The sequence below is a fragment of the Prinia subflava genome, chromosome 11 (genome assembly GCF_021018805.1).
Source record: "Prinia subflava isolate CZ2003 ecotype Zambia chromosome 11, Cam_Psub_1.2, whole genome shotgun sequence".
Lineage (NCBI taxonomy): Eukaryota > Metazoa > Chordata > Aves > Passeriformes > Cisticolidae > Prinia > Prinia subflava.
Genome location: NC_086257.1, coordinates 4,033,602 through 4,055,885, shown reverse-complemented (window position 1 = coordinate 4,055,885; position 22,284 = coordinate 4,033,602). Strand labels below are relative to the sequence as shown.

The 22,284-nt window shown below is 51.0% G+C and overlaps 1 protein-coding gene across 3 annotated transcripts in view; it reads left to right on the top strand.

Moving 5' to 3' along the window:
• HDLBP (high density lipoprotein binding protein) overlaps nucleotides 1-22,284 on the top strand; it is a 38,514-nt gene that overhangs the window by 13,740 nt on the left and 2,490 nt on the right. The window contains exons 1-27 of one of the 3 annotated variants that reach the window (XM_063408729.1): nucleotides 59-145; nucleotides 4,295-4,362; nucleotides 4,907-5,019; nucleotides 5,910-6,064; nucleotides 6,535-6,750; nucleotides 8,353-8,559; nucleotides 9,040-9,255; nucleotides 10,067-10,273; nucleotides 10,477-10,584; nucleotides 11,097-11,201; nucleotides 11,636-11,714; nucleotides 12,363-12,502; nucleotides 12,782-12,886; nucleotides 13,184-13,297; nucleotides 13,627-13,713; nucleotides 13,891-14,022; nucleotides 14,343-14,561; nucleotides 15,385-15,606; nucleotides 15,827-16,045; nucleotides 16,742-16,880; nucleotides 17,267-17,421; nucleotides 18,010-18,114; nucleotides 18,758-18,892; nucleotides 19,279-19,422; nucleotides 19,598-19,783; nucleotides 21,167-21,283; nucleotides 21,700-21,828. In XM_063408729.1, the coding sequence (XP_063264799.1) occupies nucleotides 4,944-5,019; nucleotides 5,910-6,064; nucleotides 6,535-6,750; nucleotides 8,353-8,559; nucleotides 9,040-9,255; nucleotides 10,067-10,273; nucleotides 10,477-10,584; nucleotides 11,097-11,201; nucleotides 11,636-11,714; nucleotides 12,363-12,502; nucleotides 12,782-12,886; nucleotides 13,184-13,297; nucleotides 13,627-13,713; nucleotides 13,891-14,022; nucleotides 14,343-14,561; nucleotides 15,385-15,606; nucleotides 15,827-16,045; nucleotides 16,742-16,880; nucleotides 17,267-17,421; nucleotides 18,010-18,114; nucleotides 18,758-18,892; nucleotides 19,279-19,422; nucleotides 19,598-19,783; nucleotides 21,167-21,283; nucleotides 21,700-21,828 (3,717 nt within the window). In that variant the 5' untranslated portion in view covers nucleotides 59-145; nucleotides 4,295-4,362; nucleotides 4,907-4,943. Of the gene's footprint in view, nucleotides 1-58; nucleotides 146-330; nucleotides 351-4,294; nucleotides 4,363-4,906; nucleotides 5,020-5,909; nucleotides 6,065-6,534; nucleotides 6,751-8,352; nucleotides 8,560-9,039; nucleotides 9,256-10,066; nucleotides 10,274-10,476; nucleotides 10,585-11,096; nucleotides 11,202-11,635; nucleotides 11,715-12,362; nucleotides 12,503-12,781; nucleotides 12,887-13,183; nucleotides 13,298-13,626; nucleotides 13,714-13,890; nucleotides 14,023-14,342; nucleotides 14,562-15,384; nucleotides 15,607-15,826; nucleotides 16,046-16,741; nucleotides 16,881-17,266; nucleotides 17,422-18,009; nucleotides 18,115-18,757; nucleotides 18,893-19,278; nucleotides 19,423-19,597; nucleotides 19,784-21,166; nucleotides 21,284-21,699; nucleotides 21,829-22,284 lie in introns of those variants that run through there. The other 2 variants (XM_063408730.1, XM_063408728.1) reach the window with 2 other exon arrangements.

Here is a 22,284-nt window from a genome sequence, read left to right as displayed (position 1 = left end):
CCGCCGGGAAGGGGCATGTCCCGCTGACGTGCGGGCCGGGGATTGGCAGCGGCCCGGCCTATATAGGCGGCGGGGCGGGCGCCGCGCCGTTCTCCCAGGAGCGCTCCGTTTCTCCAGAAGGGCGGGCGAGCGGGCACCGGCCGGAGTGAGTCACGGGGGACGGGGGGCGGCCCCTCCGCCGCGGCCGCGGCGCCGACGTGGAGGCTGGCGGGGCGGCCCGGCCCGAGGCGGCCTCGCATCCTCCCCAGGGCACCGACGTGTCGGCGCTGCTTAGAAAGTCCGCGCTAACTTCCCGCCGGCCGGGCCGAGCAGGGCAAAGTCCGGCGAGGGAGGGCGTCCGGCGGCGGGAGGTGGGGAGGGAGACGTGTGGCCCCCGCGGCGCGGCCTCGGCCGGCGGCGGCACGGCTGTGCCGGGCGGCAGCTGCCGCGTATCGCCGGCGTGTGGGGCCGGGCCCAGGGGGAGGCTCGGCTGCGTGGAGAGGGGGCGGCCCGGCCGGGCCGAGCTGCGGCGTGGTTCCCCTCGTCGGTGGGAAGGAGCTAGCGGTGCAGGCCGAGGCGGCTCCGAGCCTTCCCGGTGTGTTAGGGTTTGATTCCGATAGGAGCCAAAGTGGCCGGCGGCGAGCGTTCGTCCAGTGTTGATCAGCCCCCGGAGCGCCGGCGGCGGGCAGCCCAGCCTGCCGCGGGCCGAGTGCTCCGCTCCTGCCGTGGCTATAGAAGGACGAGCGCCCTGGCCACGGCCGGCGGGGGGAGGTGCCAGGGCCGGGCCCGGAGCTGGCCGTGCCCGCCGCGCTCCCGCCGCCGGCAGCGTTCCGGCGGCCGCGGAGCCGCGCTCGGGGCTGTCACTGGGCCCCGCGGGAGCGCCTGTCCCCCGCTCGCCTGATGCGGCCGCCCCCGGCCTGCAGCCCGCAGGGCCGCGGCGGGTTGGGGCTGCCGGAGCGGAGGCTGCAGCTGCCCCGTGGCACTGGCCGCGCCCCGGCCCCGTTCCCGCACGGTCCCGGAGCGCTGGGCGCGCCCCCGCCACCCCCTCCCGCTCGGCCCCGCGGGGGGCGCGGTGACAGCGGGACCCTCCGGGCCCTTTAAGGGCGCCGCCCCGCCCCGCCGCCCCGCCCCCGGTGCCGCCAGTGCTGAGGTGGCGCTGGCGGCGCCGCCCGCCCGGCCGGGCCCGCGGGGCCCGGCGGCTCCCCCGTGCCTCGGCCGGGCACCGCGGGGCCGAGCGGCGGGGCGGCCCCGTGCCGGGGGTCACGGTGGCGGTGCGGGCCTGGCTGGGCTCCGGGCGCCGACAGCCCCGCGCGGGGGGCTCCCCCCGGCCCATGCCGCTCTCGGATCGCGGCCGGGGAAGCCCGCTCCAGCCCCGCTGAGAGGCACTGTGTCTGCCTGCCCCACCGGGCCGGCCAGCAGGACGCGGCCGGCTGCACGTCCTCGGTGGCGGGGCCGCCACAGGGCTCCTCCTGTCCGGGGCCAGACGTGGTGGCGGGGCCGCGCTAGGGGAAGAGTAAACATGGGGGATGGGTCAGGGCTGCCCGCGGCCAGGGCTGCGGTCGAGTTGCATTCTGTGATGCACGAAGTCGGGAATCGATGCGAAGGGAGACTGCATTCTGCCACACAGCAGCTGTCTGTCAGCGGGGTTTCCCCAAAACTAGGGGTCCTGGGCCTCCAGTCTCTGAGGGAGCCCATCGGTTTTCAGAAAGCAAGTATTTTCATCTATGTCCACTCACCAGCCAAGAGATGGCCCTGTGCTGTGTGAACGTTTGACAGGGGACAGTGCCCACCACAACCAGCCCAGCCATGGGGTTGCTGTGTGTGGTTCTCACTGCATGGGATTAACAGAGAGATAATGTTTTTATTAAATATACTTTTAAATAACATGTAGCTGACATTTCTGTCCACAAGAACTGATTGTATTGGCAGTGTATGACTTTGCCTTTGTTTCTCTTCATACAAGTGTTTCCCGTGTGATTAAGTGTGGCCCCTGCTGGAGGTTATTTTAGGATGATTTCATTCTCTATATTGAAGTGTGCTCTAGACTTCTGTAACTTCTTCTGGTGCACAAGGCCAGCACTACAGGCAGTGTATCAACCAGGCAGTTTGAAACCTGTTGACCCAGTCAGCTGCACACTGGCATGACGTAGCTGTAACCTTAGTTTCAAAACCTAAGTGGGAAGCCAAGGAGGTGTAAGATCCAAATGCCTTGCTTGAACTGCTGGTTTTGACATTACATTTAAAATACCATTCTAATGGTTGCCTCTGAGTTTGGCCAGAGATGAATCCCTGAGGCCTACAATATACCAGATGCTTGGGATTGCTAGAGGTGAAGAGTGTTTGTTCTTAGCTTCTTGTCTGGGTGACGAAGCAGAAATTCATATGGATAAACATTGCCCTTTGATTTTGCATTGAATGTCTGGCTGCTCTCTGAGGTGGCGGCTGCAAGGAAGATCTCTGCAGCTGGTGTGTACACAGTGAAACCAGCAGCTGTGCCTTGAGGTTGTGTCTTTCAAGTCGGTGCTATATTGGGTGTTGTACACTGATTTCTTATCCTTACTCTCCTCCTCTAAGGAAGAGAACACATGCATGATCAGCCAGGTGGTGTTTTCTGGAGAAATGAGACTTATAAGCACATCTGTGCCTTTAGCAAGGCTCCAGCCAGAGCTTGACAGCTGTTTGTGGTGTCTAGGATGCTTGTCCCTCCTGCCTTCGTTTGGAGCTTGCCGTGAGGTGGTGGCACCCTCTTTAGTGACCCAGCAGGCTGGAGGAGCTGCCACAGAGTCTGCAGGCCTTGCCGAGATAGTCTGGAACAGGTGCCATGGCAGTAACTTGCTTTCCTTGGATCTGCAGCAGCTTGAGCAGTGCAGGCATGTGCCATGGACACGTAACCACGTCTTACACTGTGGCGTAACCCTGGACAGCAAGGAGATTTCTCCACGATCAGGTTACTAGCCACCCTTTCTGTACACAGCAGATGCCTTGCAGAGATCTGCATTGCTGCAGCAGCTGTACTTCAGCAGCATGACTGGCTGTCCCAGTACCTGCTGCCTCATTCCAGGCTTAATTGCAGCATTAGCTCTGTTGCTCTGACAGCACAGTCCATGCTGCCTTCTGCCTGTTAAAGGCATGTTGAGGTAGGGAAAGGCAATTGCCTTGGCTGAGGTGCAGATCAGGCCTGTATGACTCTGTTGCATCACTGCTCTCCCTGTTCTTCCCTCCTTTCCTTCTGCCACCATCAGCCTCACGTACTGCATCACAGCTCTGACATAATGTGGGACACCCCATTGGCAACACTGCGTTTTTAGGAGAGATGCTGGTTTTGGGAGCCTTTTCTAACATATTGGAAGGTCAGGGATGGCAGCAGTCACTTTCCTGAAAAGCAGTCAAGTTTGCTGTACAGAAGATGGTCCAAGCAGCACTGCAGGGTGTGTGTGGGAGGGGGCCTCTTGTCCCATGAGCAGGCAGAGGCACTGGGTTTTAGGGGAGTGCAAGCTCTGCAGAAGCACACAGAACAGCTCTGGGGGACTCTGGGTGTGGATATTTTACAACTGACCGTGTGTGTACTGTACTGGCTTTTACATTTTCACTTGTATTCCTAAGCACTTTTTCAGTAAATCTGGAGATCCAGATTCAGGAGATGGAAATCCCTTTGCAGCAGTGTATCATTCTTCCTGGTTCTGCCTTGTGTACACATTTAAAATAGTCCATGTAAACCAGTGTAAATTTTCTTCTTCCAACTTTCAGATTTAGGCCTGGAGACAGAATTTAGTGCCTGGTGCATGATCTTATTGCAATAAAAACTGCAGAGCTGGACTGCCCAGCAGCTGAGTGCAGAGAGCCCTGAGCCTTAGTTTGTGAGGATGTCTGTGTTGATTCACCCAGGCTCCACTGAACTACATTCCTAACTTGTGACTGATGGCAGTGTTGTTGGCTGGTTTTCAGGTTGTTAGTCTCTTCTGACTAGAGGTCTTGCTTGCAACCCTGAAATTCCATGTATTGAACATCTGTTGTTAATTGTCTATATTTTTGCCTGATATTGGATGGCCACTCTTGTAGCCATTGTGGTAAAAGAGTAACTACTCCAGACTTCCTGCTGTGAAGGTAGAGTAGGCAGTGGCGCTGTCTGCAGAGCTGGTAAAGCATGACAGGTGTCATGTGTGGGGAGATGCAACTGGGTACGAGAACGTTTTGGATAAGATGCAGCTTTGAAAGGCACAGGTGGTGCTCTGTTGGAAGTTACAGTAACAGGGGTGTCGTGGTTTTCTGTTGTCTTGGACCTAATTTATTTTTTTTTCTTTTTTTTTCTCTAAAGCGAAAGCTGGCAGGCTGACGAACAGGCAGCTTACAGGACGGACTCTCTGGCTACTGACCATTTAGCTGGTAAGTTCTTATTTTGGAAAAGCCAAGGATCTTGCTGTTGCTGAGCTTGCTAGGCAGAGTGTCTTTCTAAGTGTCTCCCTAAGTGAGGCACCTAAATAAGTTTCTCATAAAGAGGAAGCTTCCTGGGTCCTTTCTCTTTTTTCTCTAGGGTTACACAGTGGTCTTGGACTGACTGTCCAGACATTCACATACTCATGTAAAAATTGCACACCATTAATAATTAATAGATTAGTGAGACTGTACTTTAGATTAATCAGAGTATGCTCTAAAAATTTGTGGTGTCCCCCTTTCCAGTGGCCTTTTTCGGTTACACATCCTCTTCCTTCTTAGGGAGGAGCTCTGGTTTTGGTGGCCACTATGTAGAGAGGAAATATCCCCCCTAAACTCCTGTCTGTTTCAACAAGGAAATTGGGCAGCCCATGGGCTCTGTGGGTGCTTTTCAAGAGGAAACACTGGAGGAGTGCTCAGTAACATATACTCTGTCTTCCTGGACTGACTTTGTGCATGCTGTTGGTAATACTGTTGCCACTTCCATCTCTCCCAGTGGCATACCCGGATTGTGTGTGGGTGGGAAGTCGACAATGAGCTCTGTGGCAGTTTTGACCCAGGAGAGCTTTGCTGAACACCGCAGCGGCCTGACCCAGCAGCAAGTGAAAGGTGAGTTTCTGTGATGTGTCTCGAGATCCAGACTGCACAGACCTCATACCCAAGCTCACTCCATATGTCTGGTTCCCTAAAAGTGTGCATTTTCCTTTCCTAAATTAGTGTTTTGCTAGACTCTAGTTTTCCACCCCCAGCAGCACAGGGATGATGCTGCACAGTGCAGGGCTGCAAGGAGACAGGCCTGAACACTTCAGAGTTCTGGGTTGCAGTGCTCTCAGCCCTGGGATGGGGCACACACAAGAGTGGGGCACTGAGCTACACAAGAGCCTCATGGATCAGTGTCCTGGGCTGTCATTTCCACCCTTTGCTCAGCCAGGTGCTGGGGACGGTCACTAACCATGTGAACTGACTCAGTGATGGGTTTTGGCATCTATTCCCAGCTGTGAACTGCCCCATTTGGTATGGCCCAGGGCACAAGCAAGTCAAACATAGTGTACAGGCTTTCCCTAGACTTTGCCTTAACTATAGTCCTTCTCTGCCTTTTTCCTGGGCCTATGTTTGTCTTATCCCCTTCTGACCTGCACCCTTGCTCTGGTCCTTTCACTCCTTTCTGCTCAGCCTTCCCCCAGTTGAACCCCTCTTGACCAAGTTGGCAGTAAGGTGCTGTTGCTGCCACCATTCACTTGCGTGTTCACTCCCTGCACCTCCTGTGCCAGCTCAGACAAGGCTGGTGGTTTGTGGCATCCACTGCAGTCTGTGCTGTGCTGATGCCAGTCGTGCTCCAGACTTGGCAGCCCCATAGGCATAGTTGTAATAGGATTAATAGCAGGGCACAAGCCATTTGCTCTCCCTTGTTAGTGGTGCCTCATTACAATTGCAGTGCCTGTGAACAGGGGCGTTTCTGCATGGAAAGTGACTCATTTGCCCTATTTGCTTTACCCCAGTTACAGCTTTAAACTCTGAAGAAGAGAATGATCCTCCAACCTACAAGGAAGCCTTCCCTCCACTCCCTGAGAAAGCACCATGTTTGGAAGCTGCCCAGGAACCTGCTGGTCCCTGGAGCAAAATTCGACCAATAAAGGCTTCTGTCATCACTCAGGTTGGTGGGAGTGGATGTCTTATCTCCTGTCTTTTCCCCACTCCCAAAAGTGGGTAAGCTGGTGAGGTGATGCATTCCCTGGACTATGAAATCCTTGGTATGTCAGCCTCTTTGTCATGTTTTAGCCTGGTACTGCAGCTGAGAGCTAGGACTGCTCTGGAGGGGAGGGATGTGTGGAAAACTGTCCAGAAGGAGTTCTGCATCCCTGTTTGACAAATAGCTGAAGCAGGCCTGAAGAGAGGATTGCAGAATTCCTGTATTGAGTGCTAATCCCCCTTTAGGAAGTGTGGGGCAGACTGGCTGCTGCAGTGCTCCTGCACTTCCCTGGGCACAGCTGGTTGATGTGCTGCACAAACCTGGGAGGTCTGCTTGCCACTAAAGTCCTGTATGGCTATGAGAGAGAGAGGAACTGTCAGGAAAAGGCACACTGATGGTTTGCTGTGCTCTTTTTTGTGTCTGTGGCTGAGCAGGTGTTTCATGTGCCGCTGGAGGAGAGGAAGTACAAGGACATGAATCAGTTTGGAGAAGGCGAGCAGGCCAAGATCTGCCTTGACATCATGCAGAAGACAGGAGCTCACCTGGAGCTGTCTCTTGCCAAGGACCAGGGCCTTTCCATCATGGTCTCTGGCAAGCTGGAAGCAGTCATGAAGGCTCGGAAGGAAATTGTTGCTCGACTGCAGACTCAGGTGAGGGCAGCTAACTGTTTCTCACTTGGTTCTTGCTCTTCCCCAAGACTCCCAAATACTTTGAGACCCTTGGGTGTGTGTGCTTATAAGCCAAAGAGGTGTTATTAGATGACTAATTCAGCTTTGCCATTTGTTTTCAAAGCATACAATTGACAATTTGGAATGGAAATGAGGCTTAAAATAGGGTTCAAAGCTAATTACAGGCCATGGTGTTGCATGAAGGGTGGAGTCTTCAGTCTGTGACTTCGTGCTGAGGTGCTGGTGCTGGCAGGGTACAGACCCCTCACACAAAATTCATAGTATGTGAGAATGGAATGGTGCTTTCTCTGAAGTCCTTCCGAGAACAATGTGGAGGGATAGGAGAACGAAAAGTAGAGAAGAGGGAGCTCTGCCAAATACTGAAAGCTTCAGATCAGGGTTCTGAGTTGTGTAACTTGAGCCCCATTGGTAAATAATTGCAGACTCCTTGTTTCAGTTGCTTCTCCTTTCAGTCCTCTGCATTTTGATTTCTTACCTTCAGGTTCTTGAGTTCATTATCAAAATGGTAGTTCTCATTAAGATCCATCACAGCCAGGTGTCATGGTATATTTTAAAGTGTAATGTCCAAGGTAGTAAATGCAATAGTTAATACCGTGTCTGCTCAGTGGTGTTCAGCCCATGTGTCATACTCTGCCAGAGGGGAGAAAAAGGGACAAACCCTACATAATGCGCATCTGAAAAAATAATTTAGGTTGTACTACCACAGATGCATGCCCCGCTGTCCTCAAATATCCCTCCTACTTTGCCCCAGGTCTGATAGGTGTGTCCGTATTGCAACTTCTCCTTGGCTTGACTGGCATCACTGTATGTACAGGAAGTTGAAGAGTCACACCGAGTGATCTGGTTTTGATTTGATTTATTTCTTTTTCCATTGTAGCTTTAATTGTTAAGTGCCTAGTTAGTTAGTAGTTACATATTCACTGGGATCAAGAGCACAGTAGCAATCCTAAGCTCTCAGGTCAGTAAAAACGCATTGAGAAGGGAGAAGTCAGGAATCCCTGTTACAAGCCAGTCCTTTAATGCTGGACTGAGAAAAGCTCTGGAGACCCTCCTTTTCAAGAGAAGCCATTTAGAAGCGGTCCCTGAAGCAGCATGTGCTGCTTTGAAGACACCTTAGCACTCCGTGATAGTTAGCATAGTTGAGGTCTCTGCCTGCTGGAATAAGTTTCTGGTGTTGAATTTCAGTTTCCGAGGAGTCTGACTATGTCTTCTTCTCTGTAGCCTTGGCAGCAGGTATCAGAGTTCAGATAAACTCTACCCCAGATCATCCCAGCTGCTATCTGGTGCTGAGAGACTGAGACAGTGGAGCATAGACACCTCATCTGTGCCTGAAGGCCTGTGCTTATTCAGTGTACTGCTTCTGGGAAAACAGAAGACTTTTTAGGGAATAGTGGGATTTAGAATCATGGAATACAGGCACCTTAGATCAACTCCTCTGGCACAGTATAAGTCTTGTGCTGGAAGGCACTGTGCTTACTCCTCAGCTGTAGCACTAAGCAGGGTCTGAAAAGCTTTCCCTGTACAGGTGAGGGCTCTCACTGATGCTTGGCCTTTGTGTTGCAGGCTTCAGCGACAGTTGCCATCCCCAAGGAGCACCACCGCTTTGTCATTGGGAAGAATGGTGAGAAGCTGCAGGACCTGGAGCTCAAAACTGCAACCAAGATCCAGATCCCCCGCCCAGATGACCCCAGCAACCAGATCAAGATCACTGGCACTAAAGAAGGGATTGAGAAGGCCCGACACGAGATCCTGCTTATCTCTGCTGAGCAGGTACTTCAGTCCTGTGGTGTCTCTCATGTCGTTGTCTGAATGGACATTTGGGTTCTCCGTGGTATATTAGATGTTTGTAGCCACCACGGCCACAGCCAGTGGTGAGCAACACTGTTAGTCTGAACAGAGGTGTCTACCATTCCACTGGCTGTTTGAGCACTGCTTCCAGGTTCTGCACCTTCTGGTTCTCCCTTTTGTCCATCTCTAAAGTCACATAAGCACTTTTCATAATTTAAAGTGAACCATATTAGATGCCAGCTGAGATAAGAGAGGAGATTAGAGGTGAATATCATAAATTTGGAACAGCAGCATTTGTAGATGGAAAGGGACAGAAAACTGGAAAACAGCATTTGCAAACTGGAAAGGGTGCTTGGGCTAGAGTGTCAACAAGACAGCACTGGGAATTCAGCTGTATGTAGCAGAAATGGTAATGTAATGTCAACAGCAGTTTCCACTGAGGCCTGTTGTGGATTCTTGTAGGATAAGCGTGCCGTGGAGCGGCTGGATGTGGAGAAAGTGTACCATCCCTTCATTGCTGGCCCTTACAACAAGCTGGTGAGTGAGCTCATGCAGGAGACAGGGACACGCATCAACATTCCTCCGCCCAGCGTTAACAAGACGGAGATAGTCTTCACAGGGGAGAAGGAACAGCTGGCCCAGGCTGTGGCTCGTGTCAAGAAGATCTATGAGGAGAAGGTATGGATGGTCCCTAGAGCTTCCCATCTCCCCCCCACCTGCTCACAGCCCCTTTTCATTTCTTGTTCTACTTCTGTGCATCCCTCAGTCACATACTCCTTGTGTCAGCTCTTGCTCAGCAGCCCTTGCAGTACAGGGACCTGGGTCTTAGCATTTCCCTGCTCGGCAGAGTGGGACTTGGGGTGATTCTGCCAGGGAGGTGACAGATCTGCTTTTGTGTGTAATGGAAATTAGCAGACGGCAAAGAGCTCTCTGGGTGTGTGTTTTCACAGGTGCTGCAAAGGAAGGAGGAAAGTGTGGAGGCTACAGTGTGGCCAACTGACAGTATCAAAATTGTTACATGAGTAGAAGTTGCTGAAAAGTAAATTTCACTTCAGTTTATTTTCCATTGCTAGCGTCACTGTGAATATCCTTGTTGTGAGTTGTTGGTCTGTTTTTCCTCATGGTTACATCTGTATTTGTACCAGTCTGAATTTCAACACAGATAATCAGCTTATAGCGTGGTGTTGCATTACAGCACTGCCTGGGGAAAGCTGGGCATTGTGCAAGGGCAGGGGTGTGGATGTGGTCTTTTCCATGTAGTGTCCCAGGGAGCTTAAAAAGAATTTTTGTATTTCACCTGTAAACTTTTGAGAATAGGGCCTTCTGTAGGCAGGTCCCAAAGATGCTAGGGTACTGCAGAACTCCTGTGCTCACCTTTGCTTTGATCTTTCCTGGGTGCTGAGCTTCACTGCATCTTGTGTCTCTTCCTTTCACTTTTGTCTTTCCCTGCTCCCTTGTGATTGATGCTCCAGTGCCTCTGCTCCTACAGAAAAAGAAGACTACTACCATCGCTGTGGAGGTGAAGAAGTCCCAGCACAAGTATGTCATCGGCCCCAAGGGTAATTCCCTGCAGGAGATCTTGGAGAAAACTGGAGTCTCTGTCGAGATCCCACCCACTGACAGTAGCTCGGAGACGGTGATACTGCGAGGCGAGCCTGAAAAGCTTGGGCAAGCATTGACTGAAGTCTATGCAAAGGTATTGACCTGCTGGGCCCACGCTGCCTTTGAAAGCCCTACAAAGACATCCCTGGGCACTGACAGGTGGAGGGGATGGTCTCTGTCAGGCTGTCAGAGATGCAGCTTACAACTCAATAAGGAGGGTGCAGCATGGGAATTGGAAGTGAATTTTTGTGAAGGTCTCTTCCAGGCTGTCCATCAAACAACTTCTCTGTCTCTCAGGCCAACAGTTTTACCGTCTCCTCGGTCTCAGCCCCCTCTTGGCTTCATCGTTTCATCATCGGAAAGAAAGGACAAAACCTGGCCAAAATAACTCAGCAGATGCCAAAGGTATGGACGAACAATTAGCTTAGCACCAGTTGAAGTAGAATGTAGTTTAATCCAGTTCACTCTTTGTGGGGAGAGAAATGTATTCTAGCATGGATAAAACCAGGGAGGAAATGACACAGATCTCATAATATGCAGGGGATCTACCAAATTCTGCTGCCTCAAGCACTTCCCCATCCTATGTTACTTTCAAGCATTGAGTCCTTCAAAGGAAGCTTTATGTGTTAGTATTTGGAGAATTGATGTAGTAGGAGACCTGGAAATGCTGAATTCAGTGAGGCGTCTCCCTTGTGAGTGAGATGATATCTAGAGAAAGGCTAGGCAAGGAACTTCTTCAAAGCCCTTGCAGACTCCAGGACAGCACCAAAACCTTATGGCCAAAATTGTAGGTTGCCTACTTCTGAAATCACGTGTACCCTTAGTGGTAGGGATTGATGGTGTAGGCCTGACTGACAGCATTGACCTGGCTTGTGTCTTGGAAAATTCTTACTGGTTTCCTTGCCTTGTGTCTCAAGGTTCACATCGAATTCACTGAAGGAGAAGACAAAATCACTTTGGAAGGACCTACAGAAGATGTGAATGTGGCTCAGGAACAGATTGAAGTCATGGTCAAGGATCTGGTAAGTTGGTGGTACTAGTTCTGGTATATAAGAGGAGAGTGGGGAAAGGCGGGGCAACACAACAGAGAGGAAGTGTGCCTCACGTCTGTGGGTATCTTCACAGGCTTAGCAGAACTTGCAGGAGGCAAGTTGTGTGGCAGGTGAGCAGAAACCCTGGTTATAAAGCTTTTCTTAAAAAATCACAACTACATCTTTAGTCTTTTGATGCAGAGAAGGAAAGATTCTCTTTCAGTCACAGCTGGAGAGGCATTTAAGTGCCTTTAAATGTTTCGCAAGTGTGGTGCTCTCAGCTCAGAGGAGAGGAGTGTTCTGCTCTGCTCACTAGCAGGAGGAGTGCTTGTAGCTGGCAGCTGGAGTCAGTGCCTGCACTGGCAGTGGGCACAGGCAGCAGCAGAGGGGCCCTGCCCTGCCTAGCCCTGTACAATTCTTTGTAGATCAACCGGATGGATTATGCGGAAATCAACGTCGACCACAAATTCCACCGACACCTCATTGGCAAGAACGGAGCTAACAGTAAGTGGGGTGCCTTTCTTATCCTTCCTGTGCTCAGACTCTGATTAGTCAATCCTATCGTGGCTCTGCAGCTCAGCCAGGGTGCTGCCTCCTTTACATCACCTCTGCCCTTCTGCAGTGAAGTTGGCACAAGAAGATAAATGGGCAATGGGATGGCTTTAAGTCTTGGAAAGTTGAACTGATTACTTTGCTGTGTCCTGGCTGAATTTTTGTGGTTTGGGGAGGTTGGAGAGTAGTCTGTTTTTTTCTTTTTTTTCAAGTTAGTCTATGTGAATTTCATTTTAGAACTCAGTTGGGGAGGTAGAAATCTGCATGCTGAGTTTCTCCTCAGAAAAGACTTTTTGATCAGAAATGAATGAGTATCTTCTAGTCTAAATACAATGCTGTGTGGGGAGGAAACAGATGCCTCACTCTGGCAAGTGAACTATTGCCTCTAGATGCCATAGTATTTAATTGTACAGATTCCTGTGTAGCACAGATCTGCTCTTGCTGAACCCCAGGGTGAAGAGGCACTTTCCTCTGTTTCAATTCCCCCCCTCTGGCCTTTCCTCAGAGGCTGATGTACTTCTTAAACAGCCTCTAGTCGAGGTGTCTTTGCTTCCAAACCTTGCCCTAGCAGAGTGTGTCACCACAGCCCTTGCCTTGCAGTTAACAGGATTAAGGACCTCTACAAGGTGTCTGTGCGCATTCCCCCGGACAATGAGAAGAGCAACCTGATCAGAATTGAAGGAGACCCACAGGGGGTCCAACAGGCCAAGAAAGAGCTGCTGGAACTCGCTTCCCGTATGGTTAGTGGGATCTGATGCCTGGGGGGGCCACAGAGTTTGAGCTCTTGTGTTCCCTAGTAACCTTCTGGTAGAGGTGTGTGCCCCTTGCCCACTGAGCACTTGGATCTCGTGACAAGTGCAAATTCCTCTGTTCCCTTGGATCCCCTTCTCTGTCAGCCTAGAGTGAATTATGTCTGGAGGAAAAGCATTGATGACAAGTAAGCTGTCGGGCAGCAAACCAGTAATTGAAATTATGTGGCTCACCTGCTGAACACTCCGTGTAAACTCTGTTCTCCACAGGAAAATGAACGCACCAAGGACCTAATCATTGAGCAGAAATTCCACCGGACCATCATTGGGCAGAAGGGCGAGCGGATCCGGGAAATCCGGGAGAAATTCCCAGAGGTAAGGCTCTCTAGGAGATGAGGGATTCAGAGGGCATATTTCCTACACTGGTAATAGACACATGCTCAGTAAAGTCATAAATGTAATGTCTCTGTGAGCATGGGAAATATCTAATTGATATGTGTCTGGTCATACATCTAATACATACGAGAAGATGTTCTTCTGGCCAGAGACTGCTGACATTTACCTGCTTCCAAATGGGAAAGGAGATGTGCAGGATCCCCCAGCCTTTGCACATGTCTGACATGACAATTCTTTTGTTTGTCTGAGTTGACCCTAAGTGACTGTTTCCTGCAGGTTATCATCAACTTCCCAGACCCTGCACACAAGAGTGACATTGTCCAACTCAGAGGTCCCAAAAACGAGGTGGAGAAGTGCACCAAGTACATGCAAAAGATGGTGGCAGACCTGGTAAGGGAGACTTCTATCTGCTATTCTCTCTTTCATGCCTGGCTAACCCTGGAATAGAGCAGAGCTGTAGTGGCTTGGCTGGGGCTGACACACCTCAAGATGAGGGAACTGTGGACATGGTTCTATGTGCATAGGGGCAGGCAAGTAATACCTGTTATTTGAGGGCTATAGGAGAGGGTACATGTCTTTGCTTATTCTTGGAAGTGTCACATACGGAGAATTCCTTGGATCTCAGCCTGTTGTCAGAAGCCTGTTTGTCAGGTTCCTGGGATGGCGCCTCACTTGCCAAGATGGTGCAATCTTCAGTTCTCCCTTCCTTTCTCTCTTAGGTTGAAAACAGCTTTTCTATTTCTGTTCCCATCTTCAAACAATTCCACAAGAACATCATAGGGAAAGGAGGTGCCAACATCAAGAAGGTGAGATATCTTTCCTGTCTTCACTGCTCGTTATGGTGACTGCCTGCAGCAAAATCTCATTCACTGATCTCCCCTGCTCATTGGTAATGTAAAACAAAACCTCCAAGGCTTTTTTTTTTGACATGGGACACCTCTCAAATGATGTTGCTGGGATTTTTTTTTTTTAAATTGTGGCAGATCCGTGAAGAAAGCAACACCAAAATAGATCTCCCAGCTGAGAACAGCAACTCAGAGACAATTGTTATCACGGGCAAAAAAGCAAACTGTGAGGCTGCTCGCCACAGAATTTTGGCTATCCAAAAGGAACTGGTAAGTGAAACAACTGGCCTGTGGCAGATTAGGGACTTGAAAACATAATTATAGGAATTACAGGAGATATAAATATAGAAGTGCTTGTAGTGGGGTGTGGCAGGGGGGAGACAGATACGGATGTCAATCTGTTCTTGACTCTTCACCTGAAGTTTGCGGCTGCTCGTGTGTTAGGAGTGGCCAGTCCAAATTCCCTCTGGTCAGGCATTTCTCACACTCAGCTCTGCAAAGCTCCTGGCTATATGTGAGTTAGAGGGCAAGCAGAGTCGTGCAAACACATTGCTGTAGCCTGACTAACACCCCATACTGTCCTCTCTTAGGCCAACATCACAGAGGTGGAGGTCTCTATTCCTTCCAAACTCCACAATTCCCTCATTGGCGCCAAAGGCCGCTTCATCCGCTCCATCATGGAGGAATGTGGTGGAGTCCACATCCACTTCCCCACAGAGGGCTCTGGCAGTGACACTGTGACCATCAGGGGCCCAGCCCAGGATGTGGAGAAAGCCAAGAAACAGCTGCTACATCTGGCAGAGGAGAAGGTGAGCCTTGCCTTACAGGGGAAGAGCAGGTTGGTTTGACCAGCGGTTTCTTTTTGGAGGTTGAAATGGTTCCCTCTGTCTGCAGGGAAGCCTTTGGCATCAATTGAACAAATCCTCTTTTGAGGGATTTGAGTACAGTTTGGATGATTAAAAGAAAGCTGTACTTCCACCTTTGTGACAATGGGTTCTTCTCTCGTGGGTAGAGCTGTCTGTAATGCATCTCTGGCCAGACTGATGATATACTCAGAGTTCAGGCCTCCCTGCTTCTGTGGTTTGAATGTTCTTGGGTATCCGCCCTTCTCTGAAACAGTTTACTCTCTAGATCTCCTTCACTTTTTCCTTAATGTCTGTTTCAGCTCCAGTTCTTCCATTTCACTGCATTTATTCAGACTTGAGGGCTTGCTCTGAGTTGTGGCTCTGACTGGTCATTTTAATAGCAAGCTTTCTAGGGTCAGCATGTGAACATGTTCTCCCTGGGAGCTGGTTGGTTGCCTCTGGGAGCCTGGCTTGCAGCAGTCAGTTGGCAAATGATTGAGTTGCCTTTTGTGTGGGTCAGACCTTTCTCCTAGGGAATCTTTGCTCATATTCTCACTAGTCATGCTAAGTGTACAGTTAGTTTTTTGGCCCTGAGAACATCTTTGGTGTAGTGTTTTTAATTTAAGACATAATATACCATTTTTACTTTCAACGGTGCACTGCATCTGCCTTGCTTTTGCAGCACTCTGCATGTGGGTGCAGGTAACATACCTACATGCTTGACTGTTGGTGCTGGTGGATATTTTCTATACGTTGACATGTTCCATGGGTCTCTGGCTCCTTTCAGCAAACAAAGAGTTATACTGTGGACCTCCGTGCAAAGCCAGAGTACCACAAATTCCTTATTGGTAAGGGTGGTGGCAACATCCGCAAGGTGCGAGACAACACAGGGGCCCGCATCATCTTCCCCACCTCTGAGGACAAAGATCAGGAGCTGATCACCATCATGGGAACAGAGGAGGCTGTCAAAGAGGCACAGAAGGAGCTGGAGGCCCTCATCAAGAACTTGGTATGAACTTCTTCTGCTTTCTTGCCTCTCACTGTGGCAAAGTGTAACAAGTCAGCGTGAAGGACCTGCTTGTCCTAAAACCATTTGCTGCCCTTCATGGGAGCTCGGGAAGGTCCTTCCTTACCTCGGAGTGAGGTTGTGAGCTGATTGCTGTTGAGTGCAGCCAGCTCGTGCCTGTCAGCAGGACAGGTGGGGTTGACTGGCTGTTGTGTGTTGGCAGGATAATGTGGTTGAAGACTCCATGGTGGTTGACCCCAAGCACCACCGCCACTTTGTCATCCGCCGAGGACAAGTTCTCCGTGAGATCGCAGATGAGTATGGCGGTGTCATGGTCAGCTTCCCGCGCTCCGGCACCCAGAGCGACAAAGTCACCCTCAAGGGAGCCAAGGACTGCGTGGAGGCAGCCAAGAAACGCATCCAGGAGATCATCGAGGACCTGGTATGTTGTGGAAAAAAATGTTTCTGCTGTGCTCTGTCCCTTCAGCAGTGTCCTACTTGAACCTGCAGTATGACCATGCTTTATGTGAGCAAGCCCCATGGTAGTTCTTGATTTGAACCCTTGCTGTCAACATACACAGTCTGTAGACTTTAGATCCTGGCCTGGGGGTAGCAGCTCCAAAATGGCAATGCTGTGTGAATGAATCTCCTCCTCTGACAATCTTCTTGGCTTTTAGGGGTGGAAGTAGGAGACAACTCCTTGATGTACATCTAGACACTAAAAGATTGGAGCCTTTTTGTGCCTCTCCATGTCTGGCTTTGGGCAGTAATTGCTTTGAGGGATTTCCTGCACTATTACTATCAGCTTTTGGAAGCAGTCAAATGTCAAACCTGTTCTCTTCCCTTTTATCTTTTTCTTTTTTCATTTTTTCTAATGCTTCTTCCTCTTCAGTGTATTAAAGAGTTTGAAGCCTGAAGTCTCAGAAGCCTTTAATGTCCTGAGTTGAAGGCGACTTTAAATCCTCTGCTCCTCTCAGAGAGGAACAGTTCTTGGAAATTTTCAGTTCTTCCCCTGTCAGCCGTTGTTATCTTTTCTGACTCCTCTCTCTGTCCATTTTGGATTTCACCATGCACAAACATCCTGTTTTCTGATGTGAAAGAGGCTGCATTGCAACAGAGCAACTCTGCTTTCCCACAGGAAGCTCAAGTGACAATCGAATGCACCATTCCACAAAAGTTCCACCGCTCCATTATGGGCCCCAAAGGATCCCGGATCCAGCAGATCACCCGCGACTACGGCGTCCAGATCAAATTCCCTGACAGGGAGGAAAACCCAGGTATTCCTGTGGATGCACGTTTGGATGGTAGTTGGGATGATCAGATGAGTGTAGTGTAGCCTACACTGTACCAGTGGGCATGTTCTATTTAAAATTTATGGAGGGAACTGATCCCTGATGTTCCTGCAGTGTCCTTCAGTTTGGGCTTAGCATCAGCCTTGTCCCCTTGGGAAGGGGACGGTTTCAGGAGGTCAAAGTGCAGGCCTGAGTGTTGTGAACATGTTGTCACTGCAGAGCACAGGGAGAACAAGGACTTACCCTGACAAAAAAGGCTCTGTGGGCTTAGTGAGGTCTCACTGGTGGCTGAGCCTTAGGATCTGGAGGAGGGACATGATGAGCAAAGAGGGAGCTCTGTGTATTGAACATGAGATTTTCCATGTTTTCAGCCCCTGTTGTGGAGCCAGCTGTGCAGGAGAATGGTGAGGAAGGTGGGGAAGGCAAGGAAGGGAAGGACATGGATCCCAGCTCTCCGAAGAAGTGCGATATCATCATCATCTCTGGCCGCAGGGAGAAGTGTGAGGCAGCAAAGGAGGCGCTGCAGGTGGGTGGCTTTCTCAGCCCTTTACCCTGGTAAGGTGGTGATATTTGGATGTAATTTTTGGTAGTGGTAGTAAAAGCTGCTCAGGCCAGGTGCAGTGCCAGTGGTCAGTGATGCTGGCTGTAGCGGGGGTCTGCACTGCTCAAGGGAAGCCCCTGTGCTCTGTGACTTAGCCTGGCAGCTTGAATCATAGTGCCTGACTTTGCAATTACTAGAGCTCGTAAGCAGCCCCAAAAGCCATAAAAGCATGACATGATTGTTTTATGGAGCACAGCTGGGAAGAGGCTGAGTCATTCCAGGTTCAGCAGACCTTGCCATGCTTCTGTAGTGATGTTTTCCAAATCTCTGCTAGACCAAAGCTAAGGATATGAAAACAACTTGTCCCACAGGTGGGGTTTCAGATGGTTTGTTTCAAAAACATGCAACAGGTCATTTTGGTGTTCCCAGCTGTCCTCTTTTCCTGTCAAATTTGTATCCTGACCACAAGGGAATGTACCTCTGTTCAGCAATGTGTTCTTTTGGGCAAGTATGTGGTAGGCTAGAAGACAGGAGAAGACTTTGCACTGGTAAGCTGTGCTTCATCCCCTGCAGGCTCTGGTTCCTGTCACCATCGAGGTGGAAGTTCCCTTTGATCTTCACCGTTACATCATAGGCCAGAAAGGAAGTGGGATCCGCAAAATGATGGACGAGTTTGAAGTAAGTTATTGCCCTTCCTTCCATCTCTCTCCTGGAGAATGTCTAAGTGCCCATGTTGGGGGTTTGGACAGTTACAACATACTCACATCTGTCATGGAATCCAAGCCTCCATAATAGGAAAAGGATCCTTTTGTGTTTTGGACCCTGGATCCAGGGCTTGGTAGGTTTTGTGCAGAAGCTGTACGATTGGTGTTGGTGTTGTGAGTGTTGCATGACTTGTTTGGTGTCTGCAGGGATTCCTCATCAGTGTGAGAGTTGTTTTCCTCCTGGGCCCTGGGAAACAGCTCTGCTGTGCCTACCCATTCAGGAGAATTCTCCAGAGCCTCTGGGGCTGTTGCAGGTTGGCTGCAGTCAGTGTTGTTGAACATATATTTGTTTCCTGGCCTCTCTAGGGCAGCACATGGGCTGGAAAAACAGATTGCTATTAAAAAATCATCTAGAAATGGTCTCAGACAACTTGACTCCAGGTGGCCCAGCTGGATGACCTCCAGAGGTCCTTTACAAGCTCAGTGATTTTAGGCTGCCTGGGTGGGAGCTGGTCTTGGTGTCAGAGACCAGTAAGATACCAGCTTGCAGTCAGAGACATCACAAGTGATACAGGATGAGCAGTGATACAAAATGGTCATTGCTGCTTGTTACTCAGGTGAACATCCAGGTGCCTGCTCCTGAGCTGCAGTCAGATATCATCACCATCACTGGGCTGGCTACCAACCTGGACCGTGCCAAGGTCGGGCTCCTGGAAAGAGTAAAGGAGCTGCAAGCTGAACAGGAGGATCGGGTAAGGCCTGTGTCTGTCCTTCCTCCCAGCCAAACATGACTTTAGTCCCTGGGTGCAGACTCCTGGAACAGCTCATCTTTTAGGGGCACCCTTAACTGCTCTGTGGGTGTGGGATGGTCATAAATGGGTTACTCAAAGGTAGCCCATTTACCATGAACTGACAGAATTTGGGAATGTAACTTTGGACTGTCCAGGTCTCTCTCCCACCTTCACATACTGCTGGGTGGGAACCTCACAGTGCTGCCAGTCTCTACCTGTCCTCACTGAATCCTTATCAGAGCTCTGAGTAATAGGTTAGGAATATAAGGAAATGCTGTAACTCGAGTTGACATCACAGGAACAGCCACGGTGTGCTCCCTGTTCTCACTGCCCTTCTCCTGTTGCAGGCCTTGCGCAGCTTCAAACTGACAGTCACTGTAGATCCCAAGTACCACCCTAAAATCATTGGGCGGAAGGGAGCAGTGATCACCCAGATACGCACAGAGCACGAGGTCAACATCCAGTTCCCTGACAAGGATGATGAAAGCCAGGTGAGAGATCAGACAGAGAGCAGGGATTGTCTGTGGTTGTCTCTGAGCATCGTCTTGAGAGCTCTGAACTCTCTCCACGGCCTGTGGATAAGGTGGATGGTAAAGGGGATCAGCAGGGAGAAAGCTTGCTCAGCTGCTTGATGAGCTTGGCCTCTCACACATCTCTGTGCCCCAGGCCCAAGACCAGATCACCATCACTGGCTATGAGAAGAACGCCGAGGCTGCCCGGGATGCCATCATGAAGATCGTGGGCGAGCTGGAGCAGATGGTTTCCGAGGATGTGACCCTGGACCATCGCGTCCACGCACGCATCATCGGTGCGCGTGGAAAAGCCATCCGCAAAATCATGGATGAGTTCAAGGTGGGCAGGGGGGCAATGCCACACGGGCAGGCTGGGCCTGGGCAGCCACGTTCTCCTGTGGGAAGAGCTTGGTGCTGAGTGAGGCGCCTCTGGCTCTTGTCTCTTGTGCCTGTTCAGCATCTTCAGCTAGAACAGACATGAAAGAAAAGCCAGTGCTGCCCTGCTCACCTTCAATTCCACCAGCATATGAGCAGCATCCTGGGCCAGGGTACCCTGGTATGCCCAGGGCACCCAGGCTGTCTGGACATCACAGCCAGACACCAGCTGAAGCATCCCCACACCACCTCAGCTCTGAGTCACGTTTGTCTGGGAGCCAGGCCAGGAGCTTTTCCTGTTTTACTGGAACCCAGATGGAAGTGGACCCTGGGCATGCTTCCTTGGTGCTCTGGGTTAACACTGCAAGCAGCAGTCCCTCTCTGGAGCCCTTTTGTTGGGTTTTTTGCAGACAGGGTCCCAGCTGATCTTGAGAGAGAGGAGGAGGTGTGTATATCAGCTATGCTCATTACTGAAGAGGGCAGACAGGCCTCTTGCTGGGAGGCTCTGCCAGGAGGCTGTCCCCAGAGCACCCAGCTACTTGAGCTTAACTCAGGGAATTCCCCTGGCTTTTCTCTAGACCACTGTGGATCCCCTTGACCTTGGGAATCATGGCATATTCCCAGGGCTGTGGATGTGGCAAAGTCAGCTGGCTCTGGGAAGGTCAGAGACCTCTGCCCTGATAGCAAATGGCATCAGCAGGCTTTACTGCAGGGGCAACAGTGTGAATACTGAGGGATGGGATTTTGGAGACTTGCATTTTGGCTGGGCTCAGTTATTGAAACAAACTGGTTCCTAAGTGAGCAGCCTTTGGGTTTGATCCTGTCTTGTTTAGATTTCTGCCACCCATCTGGAAGGCAGGGTGTGAGAGAGCACAGTGCTTGTGCATGGGATGCACTAGGCCAGTTCTGCAAAGCAATTGTCAGCCAGGATTATTCTGTGGCAGACAGAGAAAGCTCATTGTGCTTTGTGGTGATGGCTCAGTGGTAAAAATGCTTGCAGCAGTGTGAGGACACTGTCTGGAAATGCAGCCCCTCTCCTGCTTCTGCTGCAGGAGCTGCCCAGAAAACAGTGAGCCTCTGGGAGTGAGAGCAGCAGGGGCTGCTGGAAATTGGGTCCTTACTACAGACTGCTCTGCTTTCCTCCACAGGAAACTGGGCAAGCTCTGGGGCCAGCTATATACCTGCTCACCCTCAGTGTCTGGCTGTGGAGGTCTGAAGCACTTGTGGCTGTGAACAGACAGTAATTAGGGCATCAATGACATCTGTGCTTCCAATGACAAGGGTCCTGGGGAGTCTCTGGCATTGCAGATGTGCAGGTGTAAGTCTCATGCTGTTCCTTGTGTTGCAGGTGGATATTCGCTTTCCCCAGAGCGGAGCTCCTGATCCCAACTGTGTGACTGTGACAGGACTCCCTGAGAACGTAGAAGAAGCTATCGATCACATCCTGAACTTGGAGGAGGAATATGTAAGTGTTCAGCAAATCTGTGGGGGGGCTTAGTAAGAGCTCCCCCTGCCACAGAGCTGGATGTCTAAATTATGTCCATGTGATATTTTCTTCCCCTACATTGGAGAAATTAAGCCCTGTGCAGGTGGCTGCCTCTACTGCAGCTGTCCCTCAAAGCAGCTGGACTGCCTCTCTGTCCAGGAGAGGACAGTGAGTGAGAGTGCTGGGACACCCCAGGATGTGCATGTTCTTGCCTTGGAGCAGCTTGCATCAGTTAAAAGTTGTGGCCCTCAGACTAGTGCAGACACCATTTTTGGTCATTGTAGAACAGGCTGGTGAGCTTGGACAGGTTGCAGTGTGGTGAGATGGAGGGGTGGGCATTTTATTGCAGTTTGAGGAGCTCTCCAGATCCCCCCTCACTGGTTGTGTTCCTGCAGCTTGCAGATGTGGTGGACAACGAGGCAATGCAGGTGTACATGAAGCCCTCCTCACACGAGGAGTCCAAGGCCCCATCCAAGGGCTTTGTGGTGAGAGATGCCCCCTGGGCCACCGTCAACAACGAGAAGGTGAGTGCTGCTTGTGCTGCAGGCTGGGACACAGGGTGTGGGGGCACTTCTGGCTGTGCTGGGGACACAACACTCTCCTTGGGGACAGAGAAAGCAGCTTTGTGCTGTCCTCTGTGGCATGAGCACAGGCCTGGGCTCTCCTGTCCAGCTTTCAAAGCACTTTCCCAATGTCTTATTCACTCTGGCTACACCACTGTGGAGCTGTTGGGGAAGGGGGTATCCTTACCAGAAGGTGTCCTGCCAGGTTTGTGTTATATTTAGGGGTAGGGATAGGACCTGGAACTTGGGGCTCTTGCTGCAGCACAGAACTGACTCAGTGTTTGCATCTCTGAGTTGGGACATGTGCAGCTCATCCTCAGCTGCCCCAGTGCTGCTGCAGGGCTGGCCTGACCCTGCTGCAGTGTCCCAGTTACTGAGCTGGGACCCTCGGAGCACTTTGCACCTTTATCTGCACCC